Here is a 21,787-nt window from a genome sequence, read left to right on the forward strand (position 1 = left end):
CTCCCCGGGAAGCACTCCCTGACCCCGCAGCGCGCACACGTCTCGCCGGCCGCCTTGGGAGCCCCAGCCCCAGCGAGGCCAGCCACCCCTGGTGACTTTCCTTCCCCCGGGTTCTGGCTGGTTTGGCCAGGCCGCCCTAGGTGCTCAGTTAATGTTTGGCGCCCGAATGAAAGGACCACGTGCTCTGGAAGGCGCCTCCCAGGGAACCTCCGGGTTTGCTCCGCTCCAGGACGCCCCGGGGGCGGCACCGAGCCCGCGGTCTAACTGCCGCGCTGCGCCAACCCCGAGCTTCGTAAATCGCGTCGGGTCCCCCTCGCCCCCTCCTCGTCCCCCTCCGCCCAGGGCGGCCCACGTGCCCCCCCCGCCCCCCCAAGTCGTGTGACAGCCGGGCCCCCGCGAGGGTTCCCGGGATCCGGGGTCCCCCGCGGAGAGGGCGCGGCGCCGCCCCGGGGGGGGGGGGGAGGGGGGGGGTCCGCGGGAGCCGGGCTGCGGCGCGCGGTGGCGGAGCCGGGTCCCCCGCGCAGGGGCAGTGCTCTCGGGCCCGGGGCCCGCCCGCCTCCCGCCGGCGCTCCCGGCCTTTCCCATCCGGCCCGCGACGCTCCGCCCGCCCCGTCCCACATGACACCGCCTCCGCCGCAAACTTTTTCCTCCCCATCCTGTCGCGGCTCGAAAGGAATGGAAAATGGCGGCCTAGGCGCGGAGTTTCCTGGCCCGGCGGCGGCGGCGGCTCTCGCGGCGGCGCCATGACGCGCTGGGTGCCCACCAAGAGAGAGGAGAAATACGGCGTGGGTGAGCTCCGGCACCCCACTTCGCGCCGCGCCCCCCCCCGGCCTGCCCGCGCCGCGCGCTCCGGAGGTGGGGGGGGGGGGACGGCGGGCCCGGCGGGGCGCGGCGGGCGGGGGCGCCGGAGCCTGTTGCCGCCGGCCCGGCCCGAGCGCCCGGCGTCCCTCCCCCCCCGCCCCCACTCCGGAGCGCGGGGCCGAGCAGGGCCGGGGACACGCGGGCGAGCGGGGTCGCCCCCCCCCCTCCCCACCCGAGCCCCGCCATCCAGGTCCCGGGCGGGCACCCCGTGGCGAAGCCTGCCAGCCTCCCGGGCCGCCCGAGCTCGGAGCGCGTCCCGCCCGCGGCCCGAAGCCCCGGGGGTGGGCGGGCCGGGCCGCCCCGGGGGTCATTGTTCTGCGGCGCCTTCCCGCCGCTGGGGTGAAGTTGCGTGCGCGGTGCGGGGTCTGCAGCCGCGGGCGGCCGGGCGGTTGCGAGTTGCAGTGAGCGATCCCGGCGAAGAGTTGTGCTCTCCCGGTGGGAAGTGGCGCGCGCGCGCGCGCGCGCGACCCGGCCGGGCCGGGCGCCCTGCCCGCCGCTTGGTGGTCCTGTGGCCCGGGGCGTGCGGGACCCTCGGAGCGGAGCGGCCGGCCGAGCGATTCGGCGTCCCCGGGCTCGGGGAGCGGGAGGCGAAAGGCGGGACTGTGTTGGCTCCGCCGCTCTTTGTCGTTTCCTGAGGGGAGTGTGGTGGTGATGCGGGGGGTGGGGGGGGGGGGAGAGTCGGGTTGCAAGTTTACGTTTCGGACCGAGTGAGTACACATTCCAGACAGCGAGGCTTTCCTTAAAGGCAGAACCAACGGACCCCAGCCCCCGCTGCGCTCTGCTGCCCTGCTCACCGGGGATTTGCAGCCTGGCTGCCGGGCTCTTGCCCACCTCTGGCTGGAGTCTGGGCCCAGGCTGCTCGCCGCGATCCCAGACCCCGGAGCTTCCCGGTTTTCAGGGTGATTTTCCTCCTGCGCCTTTACCGCCTCCGTCACCCAGGCTAGGCTCTGCCTGACTTGTAAGGCCTTTTGTGACCTTGGCCTCGTCTCCGCGGGCCAGGTTGTGCCCTCCTGGGGCTCCCGCAGCCCGCAGGCCCCCTTGCTGCCCCTGAGCCTTCGCAGTGCGGTGCCGGCTCCCACGGCTGGTCTGCTCCAGACCTCCCCCTTTGACTTTGGGAAGACCAGGGGGTGGCCCTAGCCCTCACCGTTCTTTCTTTTTTGTGATTCCAGTGGCTCACCTTTGCTAGATGTCAGTGGTGTGGCAGGGGAGCTCTTTCGGGACCACTGCAGTGGGAACAGCCCTGAGACAGTCCTAGGTCCGCTTGGCCCACACTGGTCTTGTTCCACAGGCAGGGCTGGGGGGTCCTCCTTGCCTCAGGACCACTGTCTGTGGCTGAGGTGTCTTCCCACCCCATTTTCAGAGAAGAGGAAGCCGGGGCTCAGCCGTGGGCACAGAGGTCAACGACAGAGGTGGGCTAAAGGGCCCTGGGACCTGAGCGTGGAGACCGCACCCTGGGTGCCTCCCTGTGCTTTCCTCGCAGGTGTCCTGATAGAAACGTCCCTGTCTGCCTGCAGTTCTCGAGGGAGGTGTGGGGTGCACTTTCTGGCTGGGACTGCGTCAGGGGTGGTGGTCGTGGGGGTCCTGGCTGTGGAGAGCCGGCCGGTGCGTGAGGAGTGCACTGAGGACTGGAACGCACCGGGGCCAGATCGAGGAGGGGCTGGAGCCCTGGGGACAGGCCGGAGGCCAGCAGGGGAGCAGGACCACCGACGGCCCTGTGGAGGCAGGGGACAGCTCCACCCGTGATCCACCCCCAGTCCTGGCAGGGGTTCTCTTGTCCCTCCCACCCGACGGAGGCAGAGAGAACATGCATGCTCGCACCATTAGTAAGTGCCGTATCTGGGGTTGGAACCTGGCTCTGGGGTTCGCGCCGTGGTCCCACCGAGCGCAAGGAGATGGGGAGGAGCTTCTCTTCGGAACACTACTTTTTGAGATCCCTGGACACCTCTTGTTGGCTCCCAGCGTGACCAGGGTGACCTCACGGTGTCCGGGAGGACACTGTACGGCGGCACCTGTTGAGTTGCTAGGCTGTCTAGTTTGGAGAAGATCAAAGGGAGCATCCAGCCACCGAGTGAGCAGGGTCTCCTCGCTGCGGTGGTGGCCAGAAGGTGGCTGTGTCCCTTCCCATTAACTCACACACTTTCCAGAAGCTTACCTAGCCCTCACTGTGGTGACTTCTACCTGCACGCCTTTGGCTCATCTGTGATTTTAAGAAAAGTCTGTGTTGGAAAGTTGCCAGGGAAGGAAGGTGTCCTGGACGGTTTCGCCAGGCAATTCTAGGAACAGTGGGAATGGCCGTGAGGCGGAGGAGGAAGCGGCCGCGCTCCTTAGTTTCAGCGGGTGAAGCCTGTTCAGCGTTACAAGGAGCTTTCAATAACTAGAGCCCCTCCAGGCAAACTCCGGATGCTGGGCAGAAGGAAGGGTGTGCAGGCGCACAGCCAGGTCAGCCCGGGCTGTCCGCTGTTCCAGGGGTTGGCAGTGGAGGGTCCCACTGGTTCCCAGGGGAAGGGAAGACAGATGTGCTGCGGGGCAGGGATTCATTCCCATTAGCTAATTGGCTGTTTCCTCCCAAGGGAAAATTACTGGCCGTCCCCCTTACCAACCACAGTGTTTTTTGGGGGAGCCTAACAACAGGGCTGTGTTTCCTTGGAGGGCTCTGGCGGGTCGTGGGTGGGCCTCGCTTTCACTCCAGCCACTGCCTTGGCGGGATGAATGAATCACGAGGGGAAAGAAAATGATAAAACTCCATCTCATTTGGAAACATGAATCACAGCTCATTGTTTGCAAGTACTTGGAATCTGTTAGAAGCATTGTTTGCAAATGAGCCACTTGGGTTATTTGTTTATTTTATAAAAATGGGGAAAAGGGTAAACAGCTGATCTGCTGCTTGGCTCCGCGAAGCGGGCTATGCTGGTTTGTCCCCACCTCCCCCTTTTATTCCTGTGGGGCTTGGGGTTGCCTCCAGGAAATTTACCAGCCTGTTAAGGTCTCCTCCTAGGCTTGAATTTGGTGGGTCAGTGCTCACGGATCTGGTTTATTAACACAGGCGTGAAATCCAACCTAGTCACACTGAGGGGTTGGGCCGGATCAACTTTTCCATCTTCCCCCAGCTAGGCAGAGTCTTAGGCTTGGTGCCGGTCAAGCTGTTCCTAGGGATCCTGTTCCTGAGATGAGGTGAAAAGATGCAGCATGTTCTAGAATCACACCCGAGGGTGGTGTGCTCACCTTTCTCGAAGACGGTGTGAGAGGCAGACTAATGGCCCCCCAAAAGGTCCATGCCCTAATCCCCAGAACCTGTAAATGTGTGACATGGCAGAAAGGGCTTTGCAGCGGTGGGCCCCCAAAGCAGAGAACTTTCCCTGGCTGGTCACAGAAGAGCGGGGTCAGAGGTTCCCAGGCTGGGAAGGGTTCCGTGCACAGTTGCTGGCCCTGAGACGTAGGGCCCCACTTGCAAGGGCCAGAGAAAGCCCGGGAGCTCAGCCTCAGCGCCTCTCCCCCCGTCCCCCCACGTGGCCACCAGCAAGGAGCCGGGGACCTCAGGCCTGTAGGCACACCTGGATGCTGCCAGCACCCTAAACGAGCCTGGAAACAGATCCCTCCCTGAGCTTCCCGGGAGAGCCCCGCTGGCCAGCAGCTGGACTTTGAGACCACGAGTCGCTGGGTTGATTCTGGAAAGCTGCGAGATTATCCCTGTGGACCATTCTGAGGGTGGGGTGGTTCCCTAGGGCAGCGACAGAAAACTATAGGAGGTGGGGCGGAGAGCTCTTGGGGAGAGTACGGTTGTCGTTCGAGCCTTCAGCTGTGTTATGTTTGGGAGACTAGACACCAGTGGACCCAAGTGTGGGCACTTCATTCTGGCCTTTTGTACGGACAGCTCACACGGGGGATGTGGGGATTCGGGCTGCAAACACCTCTAACTCCTGGCTCTTGTTAAATAAGTGGCCCTTAAGCAAATTACTCACCTTCCTTAGCCTCTGTTTCCCCACCTGGAAGGTGGGCGGGGAGCTAAGCCTGCCTACCACAAAGACCAGGAACATTCTTTTTAGATGAGGTTAGCAGAGCAGGGGGCAGCACCATGTATGAGATAAGCCAAGCACTCAATGGGGTGTTGCTTTTATATTTTATTTAATAAAGTGCAGTTCAGAAATGTAGTGGTTTTCTGTTTGGATTTGACAGACACGGTGGCTAGAAGAATACTTTTCTGCCAAAGTTGATTTCTTAATGGTGTGTTTTGCCCCTGTATTGGGGGAAAGCAACATTCGCTTGGTGTTGGGGAACATGACTTGTGTGTATTTAGATTAGTTCTGAGTGATGATAATTGCTAGGAATAGTGTAACATTAAATAAATTTGGGAGCCGGGGTTGCAGCGAGATCTCCTTTGTTATCTAGAGGAGTAAGCAAGCTGCTACTTGGGGGAAGAAAAATTAGATTTGATTGTAAGTAAATAGAAATGCAGACATTTTCATTCACTGGAGTTGCAGAAAAACCAAATTAGGGCATATTATATTTCTACAAATCTTATTTTACTTTGGAAACATAAAAATTTTAAATTTATTGTTGTGCCAGTGTTTGCTAGGATATCACGTCTTATCAGATTGTCTTAGGGTTTGTGAATAATTCCTTCACATGTTACCTTCCTTCCTTCCCTCCTTCAGTCCTTCCTTCCTCCTCTTTTTTCTTTTTTTTTAATTTAATTTAATTTTTTGATTTTAATTTTTATTTTTTCCTCCTCTTTATTTCCTTTTTTAATTTCTTTTTTTTATTTTTTAGTTTTTTATTTTTATTTTTTCCTCCTCTTTATTTCTGCATTAAACTTTGTATTTTCAGGTAATTATAAGCACATGCAGTTGGAAGAAACAATACAGAGATGGTGTACCTGAGTGGCTCTGTCGGTTAAGCATCCGACTCTTAATTTCAACTCAGGTCATGATCTCACGGTCCGTGGGATTGAACCCCACAGTGGGCAGTGCAGAGCCTGCTTGGGACTCTCTCTCTCCCTCTCTCTCTCTGCCCCCGTCCCTGCCCTGCTTGTGTGTATGCCCCCCCCCCCACCCCTCCTCTCCCCGCAAAATAAATAAATTAAAAAAAATCATATAGAGAGACCCCACATACTCATTACCAGTTTCCCTCAAGGTGACGTCCGGCCACACTACAGTGTCCTACCAGAGCCAGGATGTTGACATGGATGCAGGTCAGAGCATTGCCATCACCCCAAGGACCTCTCCTGTGTTCCTTTTAGAGCCACACCCACCTCACTCCTCCCTTCTGCATAAACCCTGGCAGCCAGTAACCTGTTCTCTATTTCTGTAGTTGTATCATTTCAAGAATGTTACATAAATGGAATCGTATGAAATCTTTTTGGATTATTTTTTTCCCCCCCACACCGCACTGGCTGACCCACTGGCCACCACGTTCAGACTCTTCCTCAGGTCATCTGGGAGGTAAGCCCTGAGGATGGGACCAGGTGAAGGGTCAGAACTTGGAGTCTTAGCCGTGGTGCGGCCACTCATCTTTGATGTGACCCGGAGCAGGTCTTTGAGCCTCTCTCAGTTGGTTCCACGTTTTCAAAGTGGATGATAATGGTTGGCCTTGTCTACAAGGTCAGGCTGATTTGGGAGATTCACAGGAACTGAAGACTTAAGGCACTTTCGTAACATGGCTTATGCAAATAGCAGTAGCTGTTGTACCTGAGTTTGCTTTGATTTTTTTTCCAATATATGAAATTTATTGTCAAATTGGTTTCCATACAACACCCAGTGCTCATCCCAAAAGGTGCCCTCCTCGATACCCATCACCCACCCTCCCCTCCTTCCCACCCCCCATCAACCCTCACTTTGTTCTCAGTTTTTAAGAGTCTCTTATGCTTTGGCTCTCTCCCACTCTAACCTCTTTTTTTTTTTTTTTTTTCCCTTCCCCTCCCGCATGGGTTTCTGTTAAGTTTCTCAGGATCCACATAAGAGTGAAAACATATGGTATCTGATTAATGAGGTGGAAAGTGCTTTGGGACCGTCCCTCAAATCACCATGTAACGTATGTGGGGTAGTTTGCTGCCTTAACAGAGTAGCACCCCGAGCGGCTGAGACTTGCAGGAGTTTCCTTCCTCAGTTCTGGAGGCTGGAAGTCCAGGATCAAGGTGTCGGCCGGCCAGGTTCCGTCTGAGGCCTCTCGTTGATGTGTGGATGGATGGCTGTCCTCTCACTGTGTCCTCGCCCTCCATTATGTTTGTGTCTTCATCTTCCCATTGGATTAGGGCCCACCCTCATGACTTCATTCCCTTAGTCATCTCTTTATTATTTTTGAGAGAGAGAGACAGAGACAGAGACAGTGTGAGCAGAGGAGGGGCAGAGAGAGACGGAGACCCAGAATCCTAAGCAGGTGCCAGCCTCTGAGCTGTTAGCACAGAGCCCAAAGCGGGGCTTGAACTCCTGGACTGTGAGATCATGACCTAAGCCAAAGTCGGACGCTTAACCCACTGAGCTACCCAGGTGCCCCTTAATCATCTCTTTAAAGACCCCATCTCCAGGGGCAGGCCGGTGGCTCTGTCGATTTTGGCTCAGGTCATGATCTCAGGGTTGGTGGGATCTTGTGGGATTGAACCCCCACAGCACATGGAGCCTGCTTGGGATTCTCTCTCCCTTTCTCTCTACCCCTCTCCCACCTCAAAATAAATAAACTTTAAGGACCCTATCTCCAAATGCATCCAAGTACATTCTGAGTTATGGGGGGGGGGTAGAACTTCAGTGTTTGCATTTTGGGGGATATAACCTATAACGTGATTATCACAAGTAAGGCTTTTCCTGTGAATTTTCGTGATGTTTTGGTCATCGCCACCTGAATGTTTTTTTTCTGTAAGGTCGTGGGTCCCAGTTCCTCGGGGGATGCCTGGAAGGAGGGAGGTGGGTGTTGGGAGCTCACAATATGACACCCCCCCACCCTGGGCTCCCAGAATCTAATTGAAGGAATTGAATCGGTTTCGGTTCAGCTCTGGAAATTTCTTGTAATCGAATTAGTGACAGGATGATGCAATCAGGTAATCTGAGACCTGAACGGGAAGTTGAACAGGTTTCAAGTGTCGTCATTCACATGAGTGCACCTGGGGAACAGGGGAACAGCTCTTCCTCGGGGGCTGTCTCCTCCCACTCTGCCCGCTTGCGCTCACCTGCCTTCAGCATTCGAGGCAGAGACATAGGCTTGGACGGATTTCTAGTTTCTCATCGTTTGTCGTTTCGGAATGTGGGTAGGATGGCCAGGCTCCCTGTGGGTCTGGCATGCCGGTTGTCCAGTGATGGCAAGGAGCGCCTTTCGTACCGGCATTGCATAGTCACTGTTGGCCCAGGGGAACAACTCCAGGGGGAGCGCTTCGCTTTGTAGGCCGCGCAGGTGGCTCTCCCGACCCAGGCACGCCATGCGCAGTCTGCAGAGGCCCTGGGCGGTCACGGGACTGCTTTGACTCCCGAGGGAGGAGGGGGACAAATGAAAGATGCCACGCTTCTTGATGATCGGCCGTGAGCACGGTGTTCGTGGGGCGCTCGGCAGCCGTCGGCTCACCTGCACGCAGGTGAGATGCCGAAACACCTACACACGGGCACTCTCTCCTTTTTTAATTGTTTTTTTTTTTTTAATGTTTATTTTTGAGAGAGACCGAGACAGAATGCGAGTGGGTTGGGGCAGAGAGAGAGAGAGAGAGAGAGAGGGAGAGGGAGAGAGAGAGAATCCGAAACAGGCTCCAGGCTCCGAGCTGTCAGCACAGGGCCCGACGCGGGGCTCGAACTCACGAACCGCGAGATCATGGCCTGAGCCGAAGTCGGACGCTCAACCCACGGAGCCACCCAGGCGCCCCACCTTCTTTTTTAAAAACCAGATGGTTTCTCCCCAGACGGCTATCTGTCAGCTTGTGAAATGTGGGTGCCTCCAGGAGAACGAGGTGTTTTCTTTCAGCGTGTGGCATGTGCCCAGAACGTCACAGACTGGGGGTCATAGAGGTCCATCTCTGAATCTCAGCTCCCTGTCTTGCTAGCCAAGTGACCTTGGGTGAGTTACTTACCGTAAGCCTGAGTTTCTCCCTTGTGAATTGGGGATGATACCATCCTGCTGGGGCGGTTCTGGGGATAAAGAGAGATAGCCCTGCACAGACGTGGCCCCTGGTCTGTGCCCGGTAACGGTTTCTTTCACCCTTTATTGACTGCGTTGCCTGAGACTGAATCTCTGCTTTATTCAGGCTCCCCCGCAGCCCCCGAGTCTGACTGCCACTAAAGCCACATGGGCTATATTGCTTCTGCAGACCCTGCTTGTTGTAAGGGGGGGGGGGGTGAAGATGGGGAGAGGTGCTGAGTGGTTTCCCTGGAATGTTAGTGTTCGCTCTGAGGTCGTATCAGGGGTCCGAGTCCCGCCTGATCCCCAGAGGGACCAGATGAAGGGAGCCCGCTGAGGCTTACACGGGTCAGTCTCTCACCAAAAACGTCTCTGGGAGTCCTTATCCTGGTGGGGTTTTCTGTTTCTGGTCGGAGTGTGCCTTTGCTCAGGAGTGCGATGCCCAATCTGCGTGCCATCTTGAGTGATTCTGTTTCACTTCCTTGCACATGTGAGGTGCACACACTGTTAGGTGTAAGTGTAAGTGTTGTGGTTTCTTTTCCGAATTAGGGTTGGCTGGCTGCTGTAACAAACAACCCCAACGTTTCCTTGGCTTCATACAACGAGAGTTTGTTATTCATTTGTGTCACGGTCCAAGTGGCCGAAGGGGAGGGCTCAGGGGCTCTGCTGCCTCTAGTCGTCCAAGGACTCGGGCTCCTTCTGTCCTGGGGCTCTGCCCTCCACGAGGCTCCTGGTCTGCTCGCCTTTCAGCTCGTGGGCGGGGACAGGAGAAATGGAGGACAGTTCACAGGAGCTTTTCCTGCCTGCTCGGCCGGAGGGCGGCACCCATCCCGGCACTTACGTTCCTGTGCCTGGAGCTCGGTGCCTGGCCAGACCCAACAGCACACGGGGCGTGGAAATGCAGTCCGTGTCCCTGCGAGAAGAGGTTGTGCATGTCGGGGATCTCCTCTACATGCTGCTGTCAACACCCCCGTCCTAGCAGTCAGGAGTTAGGATGAGCCCTTTCGCATTATTGCCATTGAAGACAAAGGTTGTAAGTTGTCACATCGTTTTGTCCCAGAACAGATGTCCAGACCCCTACAAAGACCCGAAGAGACACGAAGACCACAGGTGCTGCCTTTTTCCTTGGCCTGTTTTCTGCTATTTACGTCCTGTAGCGTTCAGGAGGTCCTTCACTGTGGACCGAGCCCAGAGAGCACTCTTGACGGGGAGGGGGAGGTTGACCCGTGAGGATAAGTGAGGCTGCCTTCCAGACGAGTTCTCTTCACATCTGTTCACCATCCTAAAACATACGCAGCCCCCCCCAGACCCCATTCCTGTATCTTCTGAATTCTTTTGGCCTCAGAAGGCGGGGTTACTAAAGCCTGCTAATAATAAGAACCACGTCTTGGTTTCTAAGTGTTGGCTTTTTGTTTATTAGAATGGAATGTTTATAATTTGAAATAACCCTTGTCCTTATGACTAAGCAGGTACTGAAAAAGCTATAAAGGCACAGCTGCAGTAACTTGAAGTTAGGTGGGGGGCCATTAGGGTGTAGGGCAAAAGAGCACTGGGCTAGGAGTCAGAATGCCTGGAATCCAGGCCCGGGCGCCACTCTTGGGCCTTATCTGCCATCCCCAGCCTCAGGCCCCTGGAGACGGGGAAATAGGAGCTCTCTGTTCCCCTCTTAGCTGGGCCTGGAGGAGCTAGCAAGGAGATGTCTGCCCCAGAACTTTCAGGAGGACCAAGTACTACTTTCTGTCATTTTCTCTTCCAGGAGGAGAAAGTTGCACTTGGTACTTGTTATTGATGTCAACTTGTTAACAGAGAAAAAAACACAATTTCTGGTGATGGTTTTAATCGCTTTCTCCTTGGAAAAGGGCAGGGTGGCGTCGTGAGCTTTACTTTTCCTCAAGTTTTCTAGTTTTTATTTTACTACTAGACAGGCTGTCTAGTTATTAATGAACATCGTGAGCCGCTGAGGGTTCTGTGTGAGCTCTAGGCTGGGCGGTTGAACGGATGTGCGAGATGGATAGTGATGAAGGTGAGAGTGTCCCAGCATCGGGGAGCAGTGTGGTCTTATGAGCCACCAAGAAGTTAGAGGTAAAGAGAACAATGCCTTCAAATAACAAACCAGTCTCCCTCCCTCCCTCCCTGCCTCCCTCCCTCCTTTCCTTCCTTCCCTCCTTCCTCCCTTCCTTCCCTCCTTCCTCCCTTCCCTTCTCTCTCCCTTCCTTCCCTCCTTCCTCCCTTGCTTCCCGCCTTCCTTCCCTCCTTCCTCCCTTCCCTCCTCCCTCCCAGTTTGCTTGCCAGCTTTGCTCCTGAACCCTGGGGATGCGGAGCCGTCCTCCTGGGGCACATGTTGTGGTACAGTCAGCAGTCCCTTACGTGAAGTTCTTGGGGCTGGCGGTGTTTGGAAAATTCAGGTTTGTCTCGGTGTGGAGAGGAAGACCGTCCCCTGCGCAGGGCTCAACGTGTGTGCGGAACGCGCCCTGGCAGATCTGGCGACACCCCGCAGTCACACCTGTTGACGACGGTGCAGGGAGTGTGTGGGCATCACGGTGTGAGAGGAGGCGACCTCCTCTCTCCACCCAGGCTCCGTTTTTGCCATTACGTGAATTACTGAAAACTCTGTGTTTTGGAGCTTTGGGAGATGCAGGGACACGGATGTGTTTGATTTTTTCATGGCTAAATCAACACGTGGAATGTGTTTGTCCTCCCAGAGCGTGTTATCAGTCCTGGGCTCTTGGGTTCTCTGGTCAGAGTTCTCAGACTGTGGTGACCACTGCCTGCTGAGAAACCCTTTAAAAAGCTGTCCTTCGTCGCCTTCTGGCCTCGTTTCCTCCTCTATTCCTACCCAGCTGGGTGCCTGGCTGGTCTCAGGTCACAGTCTGCGATTTGCCCATTCCTGCTTTAGCTCGTTAGGATTTATGCCCCTGCGTTGCGGGTCTGACCCTCCATCATCTCTGTCTCCGGACCCTTTCTAGAAGACATGGCCCCTCTGTTCCCAAGCCGGGCTGTGGGGACAAGTGTGTGTGAGGGCTGAGGGCCCAGTGGGAATGGCCCTGCGTCCCCAGGGCCTGGGAGGCCTGAGGCAGAAGGGGGCGTAAGGGAGGGGGGTGGAGAGAGCACGGGCGGGGGGGCAGGTGCAGCCCAGGGTCGGGAGTCGGGGTCAAGGGGAGCTGACGGCGCTGTGGTTGTGCCTTCCTGATGGCATTAGCCCGGCGTCCCCAGGCAGATTCTGGGCCGATGTAGTGCGCGAGGGTCCCAAGTTGCCGTCCCTGAATCCGGACGAGCCCTGCCCGGCTCTGCCCAGTGGCGCTGGCAGTGCCCAGGATGTGACCTGTCTAAGGCTCAGGACCTTCTACCTGTGACTGTTCCGTGACGTCACTGCCAGGAGGTGACCTCCTGTGGCGGCTGCCCCGCCACAGCCGGGACTAGCGCCAGGTCGGGGTGCATGCCTGGGGGACTCTGCAGCCCCTCTGGGCCCCGGTTGGCTCGCCGGTTGGCCGTGGGGAGCGCTGGTTGTTGCCTCGCGGAGCTGCTCGAGGATTAGATGAGCTGATTCACGTAAAGCTGGGCTTCTGGCCCCGTGTACTGCTGACTTCCTGGGTCGGAGAGCGTCCGGTCGCGGGGGGCCGTGCTGGGCAGTGTTGGGGTGCTTGGCAGAATCCCTGGCCACCGCCCGCCAGATCGCTCGGTTCTGAAAACCCAGAGAGCTGCTGACTCTTCTGTGGGAGCCACTGGTTCGAGTGCAGGGGTGAAGCCTGACCCTTACGCAACACCCACTGGCTGTTTGCTGTGGCGTCACGACAGCGTTACCCGGGAGGGCAGGCTGGAAACTTGCAGGACTGGTGCCTGAAGGGTGTGCGTTGGGGAAGGGTGGGGGGGCTGAGGAAACCTAGGGTAGGGGTGCATGGGGGTCAGTTGTGTTTCTGCTCCTTTCTTTTTTTTTTAATTATTACTTTTTAAAAAGTGTATTTACTTACTTTGAGAGAGAGAGACAGGGAGAGAGAGGGGGAATCCCAAGCAGACTCTACACCACCAGTGCAGAGCCTGATTTGGGGCTCGAACTCACGAACCGCGAGATCATGACCTGAGCCAAAGTCGGGCGCTCAACGGACTGAACCACGCAGGCGCCCTCTTCTCCTTTCTGAGAGACAAACAGCAGTTTTGGGGTCAGGTCCTGGGACAGACGTGCAGACTACGGGGGAGTTACGGACTCTCCCCACCTTTTTTCTAAGGAATACCATTTGGGCTTCCCTGAAGCCTCCAGAAATCTGGGAACTCAGGCATTTGTTCTCAGAGTTCTGTTTGCTGGAATGAAGGCACTTATCAAGACTCCTTTTCCCCCCTGAAAATAATAACTTATTTTCTTTAATATAATTGACTTTTCCAGGGGCAAATCATGATTTAGCAGGAGGGAAATGTGATTATTTTTCTTCCAAATTGCTGTGCTTCTATTAACTTCACAAGATTTATTTTCACGTCCTTCTAACGTCATGTGTGTTCCACTGCCCATTTTTCAAAGCCACCAAAGCATCTTGGTCCTCCAGGCACCGTGGCCAGGCTGCCACGGTTCTTCAGATTGTCCTTAGGGAGTGTTGCTTTGAGGTTCAGCCTGGAGAGGCCGAAGGAGGGAGAGGTGGGGATGGGGACCCATGCCGGGGACTCCCGCCCACAGACGGGATGGGACGTAGTCAGGCTGAGCAAGTGATGTCCGGTGGTATTCACCCAAGCTCTGATACAGTCAGCCCTGTGCATTCTGGCAGGTGCCACAGTGCCTTTGCGTATGTTTTCGTCTCTGCCTGCAAATAACCTTTGTTTACCTTCCACCTGCCAAGCTTTCCTAGGCTCGGCTCAACGTGTGAACCTTTCTTGACTCACCAGGCCGAATGAGGGCCCTCCCCCACGCCGCTGTCTGCAGTCACGCCACATACAGTGACGGGAGCAGTGGGTGCACCTTATCCATGTCCCCTCCCGGACGGAGGGCCCCTGAGGACAAGGGCTGAGTTGTGTTCCTTTCTCTGTTCCCTGCACCTGCTGTGGTCCCTTTTGAATGAAGGCAGGACAGAGGGATTCCGTCTCAGCCAAGCGTTGGGAGCTAACGTGACAGCTGCAAATCTGTCGGTGGAGAGTCCCATCCCCGGGTGTGCGGCCCCTTCCAGGACGCGTGGCGGAGTCGCTCAGGGATCCGGTGTGCGATTGGGTTAAATGGCCTTACGGCCCCCTCACCCCTGACGGTGGGTGGCTCCCCAAAAAGGGGCTCTGAACTGAACAAAAGTGGATGTCCGGTGCCGTGCTGTGGACAAGCTTGGTGACCAGATAGCTTATGCACACCTGTGGTCATGTATTCTCAGGTCACTGTGGTCATTGCTGGCATGTTTGTGACTCTGTTGTTCCTAGAACCTGCCCCCGCCCCCGTGCTTCCCTCCTCTCAGCATTGATACAAAGCTGCTTCTCGAGTCTTTCCTTTTTTGTTATTGTTTACTTATTTTTAGAGAGAGGGAGAGAGAGAGAGAGCGCGCGCGCGTGTGCACGAGCAGGGGAGGGGCAGAGAGAGAGAGAGGGAGAGAGAGAATTGCACGCGGGCTCCACGCTCCGTGCAGAGCCCGACGCAGGGCTCAGTCTCACAACCCTGGGATCACGACCTGAGCCAGAATCCCGAGTCAGAAGCTTAATCGACTGAGCCACCCAGCTGCCCCTCAAGTCCTTCTTGATGTGATGCTCAGTCTGGCCGTTGGGGTTCAGTGCAGGGACTGGGGTAAACAGGCAAGAGGAAGGAAAGCCCAGTTTGCAAAGGGAGATGGCAGGGCCAGTCCTGGTTCCAGGTCCTGGTGGTTGTGGCACCCCAGACAGCCTCTGATCATCTTGCCGTCAGGCTCTGCTGCCCTGCGACATGGTGATGAAATGCCAGTGAAGTCAAAGTAGATCATATATACTGAAGTACTTTGTAATTACAGAGCAGTGAACAGCCAAAAGGAACAGTGAGACATTTTTGTTTATTTATTTATTTATTTTTTTTAACATTTATTTATTTTTGAGACAGAGAGAGACAGAGCATGAACGGGGGAGGGTCAGAGAGAGGGAGACACAGAATCGGAAGCAGGTTCCAGGCTCCGAGCCGTCAGCACAGAGCCCGACGCGGGGCTCGAACTCACGGACTGTGAGATCATGACCTGAGCCGAAGTCGGACGCTTAACTGACCAAGCCACCCAGGCGCCCCTTTAAAATTTTTTTTTTTTTAACATTTATTTATTTTGAGACATTTTTGTTTAGAACAGAGATCTGTAGCCTTTTTCTGCAGGGGCCCAGATACAAATACCTTAGGCTTTGCAGGCCAGGAGGCAGAATAGAGGAAACTACATAGGTATTTATTTATATAACCATTAAAAGCAATGGAACCACCCAAAAGGGTAAAAATTAGAAGACAGTTTGACAGTTCCTCAAAGTTTTGTTTTTTTTTTAACATTTGCTTATTTAATTTGAGAGAGAGAGAGAGACCGAGAGAATCCCAAGCAGGCTCCACGCTGTCAGCACCGAGCTTGACTTGAGGCTTGATCTCAGGAATTGCAAATCATGATCTGAGCCGAAATCAAGAGTCGGGGATGCTTAATTGACTGAGCCACCCAGGTGCATCCCCCTTTTTTTTTAGAGAGAGCACAAGTGGGGGAGAGGGGCAGAGGGAAAGAGAGAGAGAATCTCAAGCAGGCTGCATGCTCAGCACAGAGCCCAATGTGGGGTTTGAACATGGGATCATGACCTGAGTCAGAATTGAGAGTCGAACGCTCAAATGGCTGCTCCACCGGGGCACCTTACCCCGAAAAGTTTTTTTTTTTTAATTTTTTTTTTTTTAACGTTTATTTATTTTTGAGACAGAGCATGAACGGGGGAGGGTCAGAGAGAGGGAGACACAGAATCCGAAACAGGCTCCAGGCTCTGAGCTGTCAGCACAGAGCCCGATGCGGGGCTCGAACTCACGGACTGCGAGATCATGACCTGAGCTGAAGTCGGATGCTTAACCGACTGAGCCACTCAGGCGCCCCACCCCTGAAAAGTTTTAAACACACAACTACCGTATCACTCAAGAATTCCACTCCCATCTCTGTTCCCCAAAGAACTGAAAACAGGCATTCTGACAAATCCTTGTACGTAAATGTTCACAACGGTATTATTTACAGTACTTGAAAGGTGGAGACCGTCCACCTGTCTGTCAGCAGACAGGCGCATAAATAAAATATGGCTCCTCCATACAATGGAAGGCTGTTCAGCCATGAACATGAACAAAGTGCTGACACACAGTACGATATGGATGAACCTAGAAAACTTGATGCAGAGTGAAAGAAGCCAGTCACAGACGGACATACATCCCTTGATGCCCTGTATAGGGCACATCCAGAAGAGGCAAATCCGTAGACACAGAGAGCAGATTTACTGTACTGGCTGTCGGGGGCTGGGGGAAGGTGGGTGGAGGTTAATGGGGATGGGGTTTCCTTTTGGGGGCTGATGAAAATATTGTAGCACTGGAATCCATAGAATGGGTGGTTGCACGACGTTGCAAATGTACTAAATGCTACCAAATTGTACATTTACTTCCTTTATTTATATATTCATTTATTTTATTCCTACAACATTTCTATGAAGCGAGCACTAGTTTTGAGCTCTATTTTACGGAGACTGAAGCATAGCATTTTTTTTTTTTTTAACTCATTGCTTTCACCAAATCGTAGACTTTAAAATGGTTAATTTTACGTTACGTGGGTTTTACCTCATTAAAACAAATGGTGGAAACCATTCTTCGTTTACGGGCAGCGCGATGCCAGACTGTGGTGGGATTTGGTCTGCGGGCCGTGGTTTGCCAGCCCCTGGCTTAGAGTCTTACGATCTTTTCATTTTAGAGTAATGACTATTCTGTCCTAGTATTATGTACCAATTAGAAAGGAAGGGAAGCTGTGTGAAAGGGAGGAAGACGTCAGGGTCTCTTAGGTTTCTCTAAATAATGTACCATTCCAAGCATATTTCTATGCCTGTGTCAAGTGTGGACAGAAAAATGGGAGATTCATGGACTCTTAAAGCTGAAAAGGCATTCAGCCGCCTGGCTTTTCTGATTGAGGTGTTGGGAGCGGTGGGAGCCGGGACCCTCTCTGGCACCCAGTCCAGAGTGTTCGTGAACTTGGGAGGCCTTTGAAATGCTTGGAGTGGGGGAGGGGCAGCGAATGTCCAGTGAAAGGTTAAAAAAAAAAAAAAGTGATTTAACAGAAATCCAATTCTTTAAGATTCCTGCCTCTTCAACCGTGTTGCCTCCAGTTGAACAGAAAATAAAATTTCCATTTTGCAGTTTATCTGACCAGCAGTGGGGACCAGATGTGGTCAAGGGCTCTAACATTTGTCTGCACGATTTCCCTCTTTTGATCTCTATGAATTATAGACAGGCACTTAAAGGTGGGATTAGGGCGGATTGAGCCTTCAGAGTGAAAAATCTAAGTCCCTGGACGTGAAGGATTGGATGAAAGTGTTTCTTAAGGACAAACTTTTAATAACCGTGGCATACACAGTATTGCCTTAGCACCCCCTATTTTTCGAGTCGCTGTTTTATTTACCCGGCAGAGTTTGCTGCTTACCCGCAGGTGCGCGGTGTAGCTTCCCGGATTTTCTTTCAACGTGTCAGCCTACAACAGTTTTTCTTTCTTTTTCAGCAGCGTATAGAATTTTCCCTGGGCTTCTGTTTTTATCACTGACCTGGTAATGATTCAGGTCGTGGTTGGGAGGGTAGCCCCGGCCCGAAGAAATGGGATAGTGGTGTGGAGCCTTATTTATTCACGTTTCTCGTTCCGTACAGCCCGCCTTGCTGGGCAGCAGGCCTAATTCGCCTTCTGCTCGTGTCCGAAAGTGCTTTTAATTCTGTGTATGTGTGTGCACGTGTAGTTAGAGGTGGGTAAGATCCTGGCATTGCTTACTCCCGTCTCTTCACTTCAGCCACTGGATTTCTTGATGTCTCTTCTCACCTCTCGGGGGATGCCTGGGGATGTTTCTAAAATACACACGTTGCAGGGGCTCCTGGCTGGCTCAGTTGGTAGAGCACGCGACTCTTGATCTCAGAGTTGTGAGTTCAAGCCCCACGTTGGGTGTGAAGCCTGCTTAAAAAAAATGGTAAAAAAAAAAAATACAGTAAAACTTAGGTTGAAGGAACTTGTTCTGTGAGTGTTCCGTAAGATGAACAAACATTTCTACTAAATTTTAACTTGACGGACAAGCGATGTCTTGCAATACGAGCAGGATGTGAGGCCGAAGGTCACACGATCACAACTGGACCCAAGGTTCGTGAAATTCGCTTTGACATACGAGCGCTTTGGATTACAAGCGTATTTCCGGAACGAATTATGCTGGCAAACGGAGGTTCACTGTACACAGGTTGCTGAGTGCACAGGTGCCTCCGTGTGGACAAATTCCTAACCTTGGGGGACAGCTGAGACCCAGATGGAATCACGCTATTAGAAAGCCTTTCTTGTGACGCATCTAGAGCATGGAAGCTTCCGGTTGCTTCTTTCTCTGAGAAGACAGGAAGGCAGGGGGATACCTAGAACGTCAAGTAGAGATGATCCTTGACGATGGAATCAGCCTCCTTAATTGGCACTCTTGGGGAGTGAAATGAACATCTCTTCAGCACGGCAGGCAGGGCGCCTGAGGAGCGCGGCCTGGCCACCCGCAGGTGGCAATTTCGCCCTCGAGTGGTGACTGTGCCACAGGCCGGCTGATGGCACCCGTGGGGAGTTCTGTGACCGGCATAAAATACCGTGGCTGTTTCATCAGTGACTGGTGGCATCCAGGGGACTGTGAAGGGCTGCTGAGGAACCAGCCCGGCCGAGGCTGGTGTGGTGGCCGAGGTGTGTCAGCTCAGGGCTGGTGCGATGACTGCCGTGTGTCAGCAGACTAAACAACATGATAGGAGGCGCCTGCCTGGGTGGCTCAGCAGGTTAAGTGCCTTGACTCTTGATTTCGGCTCAGGTCACGATCTCACGTTTTCACGGGTTGGAGCCCTGCGTCTGTCCCGCTCTGTGCTGACAGTGTGGAGCCTGTTGGGGATTCTGTCTCTCCCTCTGTCTCTGTCCCTCCCCCCCCCCCCATCTCTCTCAAAATAAATAACAAAAAAAAAATAAACAAAAATAAACCACATGCTGTGTGCTGTGTTTAGTGTGACATCTGACCCCCGGTCACCCCTTGAACGCCACCACTGGCCACAGCAGGGACCTGAAAAGCCACCCCTGGTGCCAGAGCAACCCACGTGGTATACATCCGTCTCCCGTGAAAAAATCTGAAGATTAGAGCGCTTTTGAGTAGAAATCATTGGATTTCCACATAAATTACTTGACATTCGTTCTCAGGGTTCAAAATTACTCACAAGCCCCAGTCTGAATCTAGATATCCAGGAAACGTCAACAAAAGAAAAAAACAATGAAACTTTGAAAAAACATTTTTGCATAAGTATTTGCATACATTTACACATGAACTTGAAGGGAAACAGGGTTCCTTATGACCCAATCTTGACTGGATCACTTAATAAATACTTTGTGATGGAGAATGGAGATGTTTTGGATTCAATTACAACCCCCCCCCCCCCCCCCCCCGAAAAGATAGCTTGCAACCCCTGTGCCTCAGAATGTGACCTTATTAGATAGTTAGGGACACTGCAGATAGACTAGTTAAGATGAGGTCATACTGGATCGGAATAGGCCTTTACTTCAGTAGGACTGTTGTCCTTTTAAGAAGGAAGGAGGCACCTGAGAAGGAGGCCATGTGAGGACACAGGCAGAAGGTGGAAGTTAAGACCCTGCCATGAGTCACGGAGGCCCAGGCGCTCCTGTGGCTACCGGGAGCTGGAAGAGGTTAGGAAAGATCTCCTAGAGGATCTTTCTGGGGAGCATGGCCTTGCCTGTGCCCTGGTTTTGGACTTCTGGCCTCCAGCACTGGGAGGGAATAAGTTTCTGTTGTCATAAGCCACCACTTCAGCAGTCATTTGTCATAGCAGCCCGAGGACAGAGGATTAGGACAGAAATGCATTTGAGGGACAGGTGACGAGGGCCAGTGGACAGAGAAGATTGTGAGGTTTTAGTGGCCCAGGAGACCCTGCATCCTACCCCTGTGCTGTGTCTCCATTCAGTGAGGAGGTCTCCTGATGCTCAGGTTGTGTTCCAGTATCTTTTTAGTTTTTTTAGAAGATTTTATTATTATTATTATTTTAAGTTTATTTATTTTGAGAGAGAGAGAGAGATAGAGTGTGTGAGTCGGGGAGTGGCAGAGAGGGAGAGGGAGAGAGAGACAATCCCAAGCAGGGTCTGTGAGGCCAGTGGAGAGAGAGCCTGATGTGGGCTCGGACCCACGAACTGTGAGATCATGACCTGAGCTGAAGTCAGGTGCTTAACCGACTGAGCCACCCAGGTGCCCCATTATTATTTTTTAAATTAAAGTGTATTTATTTATTTTGAGAGAGAGAGTGTGCATGTGCACAAGCAGGGGGAGGGCCAGAGGGAGAGAGAGAGAGAGAGAGAGAGGGAATCTCCATGCATGTAGGGCTCTAACTCATGAACCATAAGATAATGACCTGAGCCGAGATCATGAGTCGGACCCTTAACTGACTGAGCCACCCAGGCACCTGTGTTGTCTTCTTGGAGGACTGTCTGGAGACTGAGGTGGTTAATCATGTGCCAGAAATGTGGTAATCTTAGTTGATGTTGGTCTTTCTTTGATCTATGCTTTTCCTTCAGTTTGGATTCGATATGAAGTTTATGGACCAGAACCAGGGGTAGACAGGAAATGCTTAACTAACTGCTTAATTAACATCCCTCCAAAGGGGTCAGGCAGTGGGATGTTCATTGGAGATTCTTGGTGCAGTTAACTTTGTGGTTCGTAGATGACTAGATGGTCTCTTTCTTTCCCTCCAAAGAGTATATCGGTGAGTTACTTCTTTCCCTCCTTCATGCATTCACCGGCAGACACAGAGTCAGAGAGGCCTGCGTGGCTGATGTCCTAGGTGCGTCACTGGGTCCCATTCTGCCTGTCACTGGGGCCCCAGTGAAGAACAAGGCAGACTTGGTATGTGCCCTTGGGTTGCCAACAGTCCAGTGGGAAAGACAGGCGTGGGACTGGGTAGTTACATTGCTCGGAGTGAGTGTTCTCTTAGAGTGAGTGCACCTGCCATACAGGTGAGGGTTATCTGCCCATGGGCCGGACAGTCTGGGAACGCTGTTCGGAGCAAGGATCGTTTATAGACACCTGCGGGGCTCCCAGAAAATAGCCTGGGGAGTGTGTGGGGGGGGGGGGCAGGGGGACTCTCAGCAGAGGGAACTGTGCATCTGAGGTTTGGAGTTCAGATGAATGGCTTATTGGAGGAGGCCCTGAAAGAATAAAACATGCATAGAGTGAAGAGTCCCTGGATTCTGAATATAAAACCAGAGTGAAATGAAGGATTGAGAGCCCTCCAGGTTTCCTGGGGGGGGGGGGGGTGTGCTGAGGGAGAGCGAGGGAGCATCAGACCCATTTCTCTGGTGCGCCCTACTCTGTGGCAGGCTTCGCCCTGGTTCTCAGCCCTGATTAATTCTGGAGAGCTGTGTCCTTGTTTGATGGCTGGGCCCTGTCCCCTGAGGGCCTCAGCAGAGCCCACAGCCTGGCTTGTAAACTTGGCCGGCATTATTAAGTCTCCGGCTCCCAATTTAGCAGAAACTGAGGAGAAATGGGCTTTCTTGCTTCCATTTGTACACGTTATTTCGCGCAATTGCCGCACAGGCAGTGTTGCCCTGAGCCAGAGGCCTGATGTATTGAGTCTAGACTGGAATTACGGTTAAGTATTTAATCAGGTCACTCT

General features: G+C 53.7%; 1 protein-coding gene across 3 annotated transcripts in view; it reads left to right on the forward strand.

Moving 5' to 3' along the window:
- The first annotated feature begins 518 nt into the window (after positions 1-518).
- DOCK1 (dedicator of cytokinesis 1) overlaps positions 519-21,787 on the forward strand; it is a 524,727-nt gene continuing 503,458 nt past the window's right edge. The window contains exon 1 of one of the 3 annotated variants that reach the window (XM_027063392.2): positions 519-789. In XM_027063392.2, coding sequence (XP_026919193.1) covers positions 744-789 — 46 coding nt within the window. In that variant the 5' untranslated portion in view covers positions 519-743. The remainder of the gene's footprint in view (positions 790-21,787) is intronic. The other 2 variants (XM_027063390.2, XM_027063391.2) reach the window with 2 other exon arrangements.

The sequence above is a fragment of the Acinonyx jubatus genome, chromosome D2, assembly GCF_027475565.1.
Source record: "Acinonyx jubatus isolate Ajub_Pintada_27869175 chromosome D2, VMU_Ajub_asm_v1.0, whole genome shotgun sequence".
NCBI lineage: Eukaryota > Metazoa > Chordata > Mammalia > Carnivora > Felidae > Acinonyx > Acinonyx jubatus.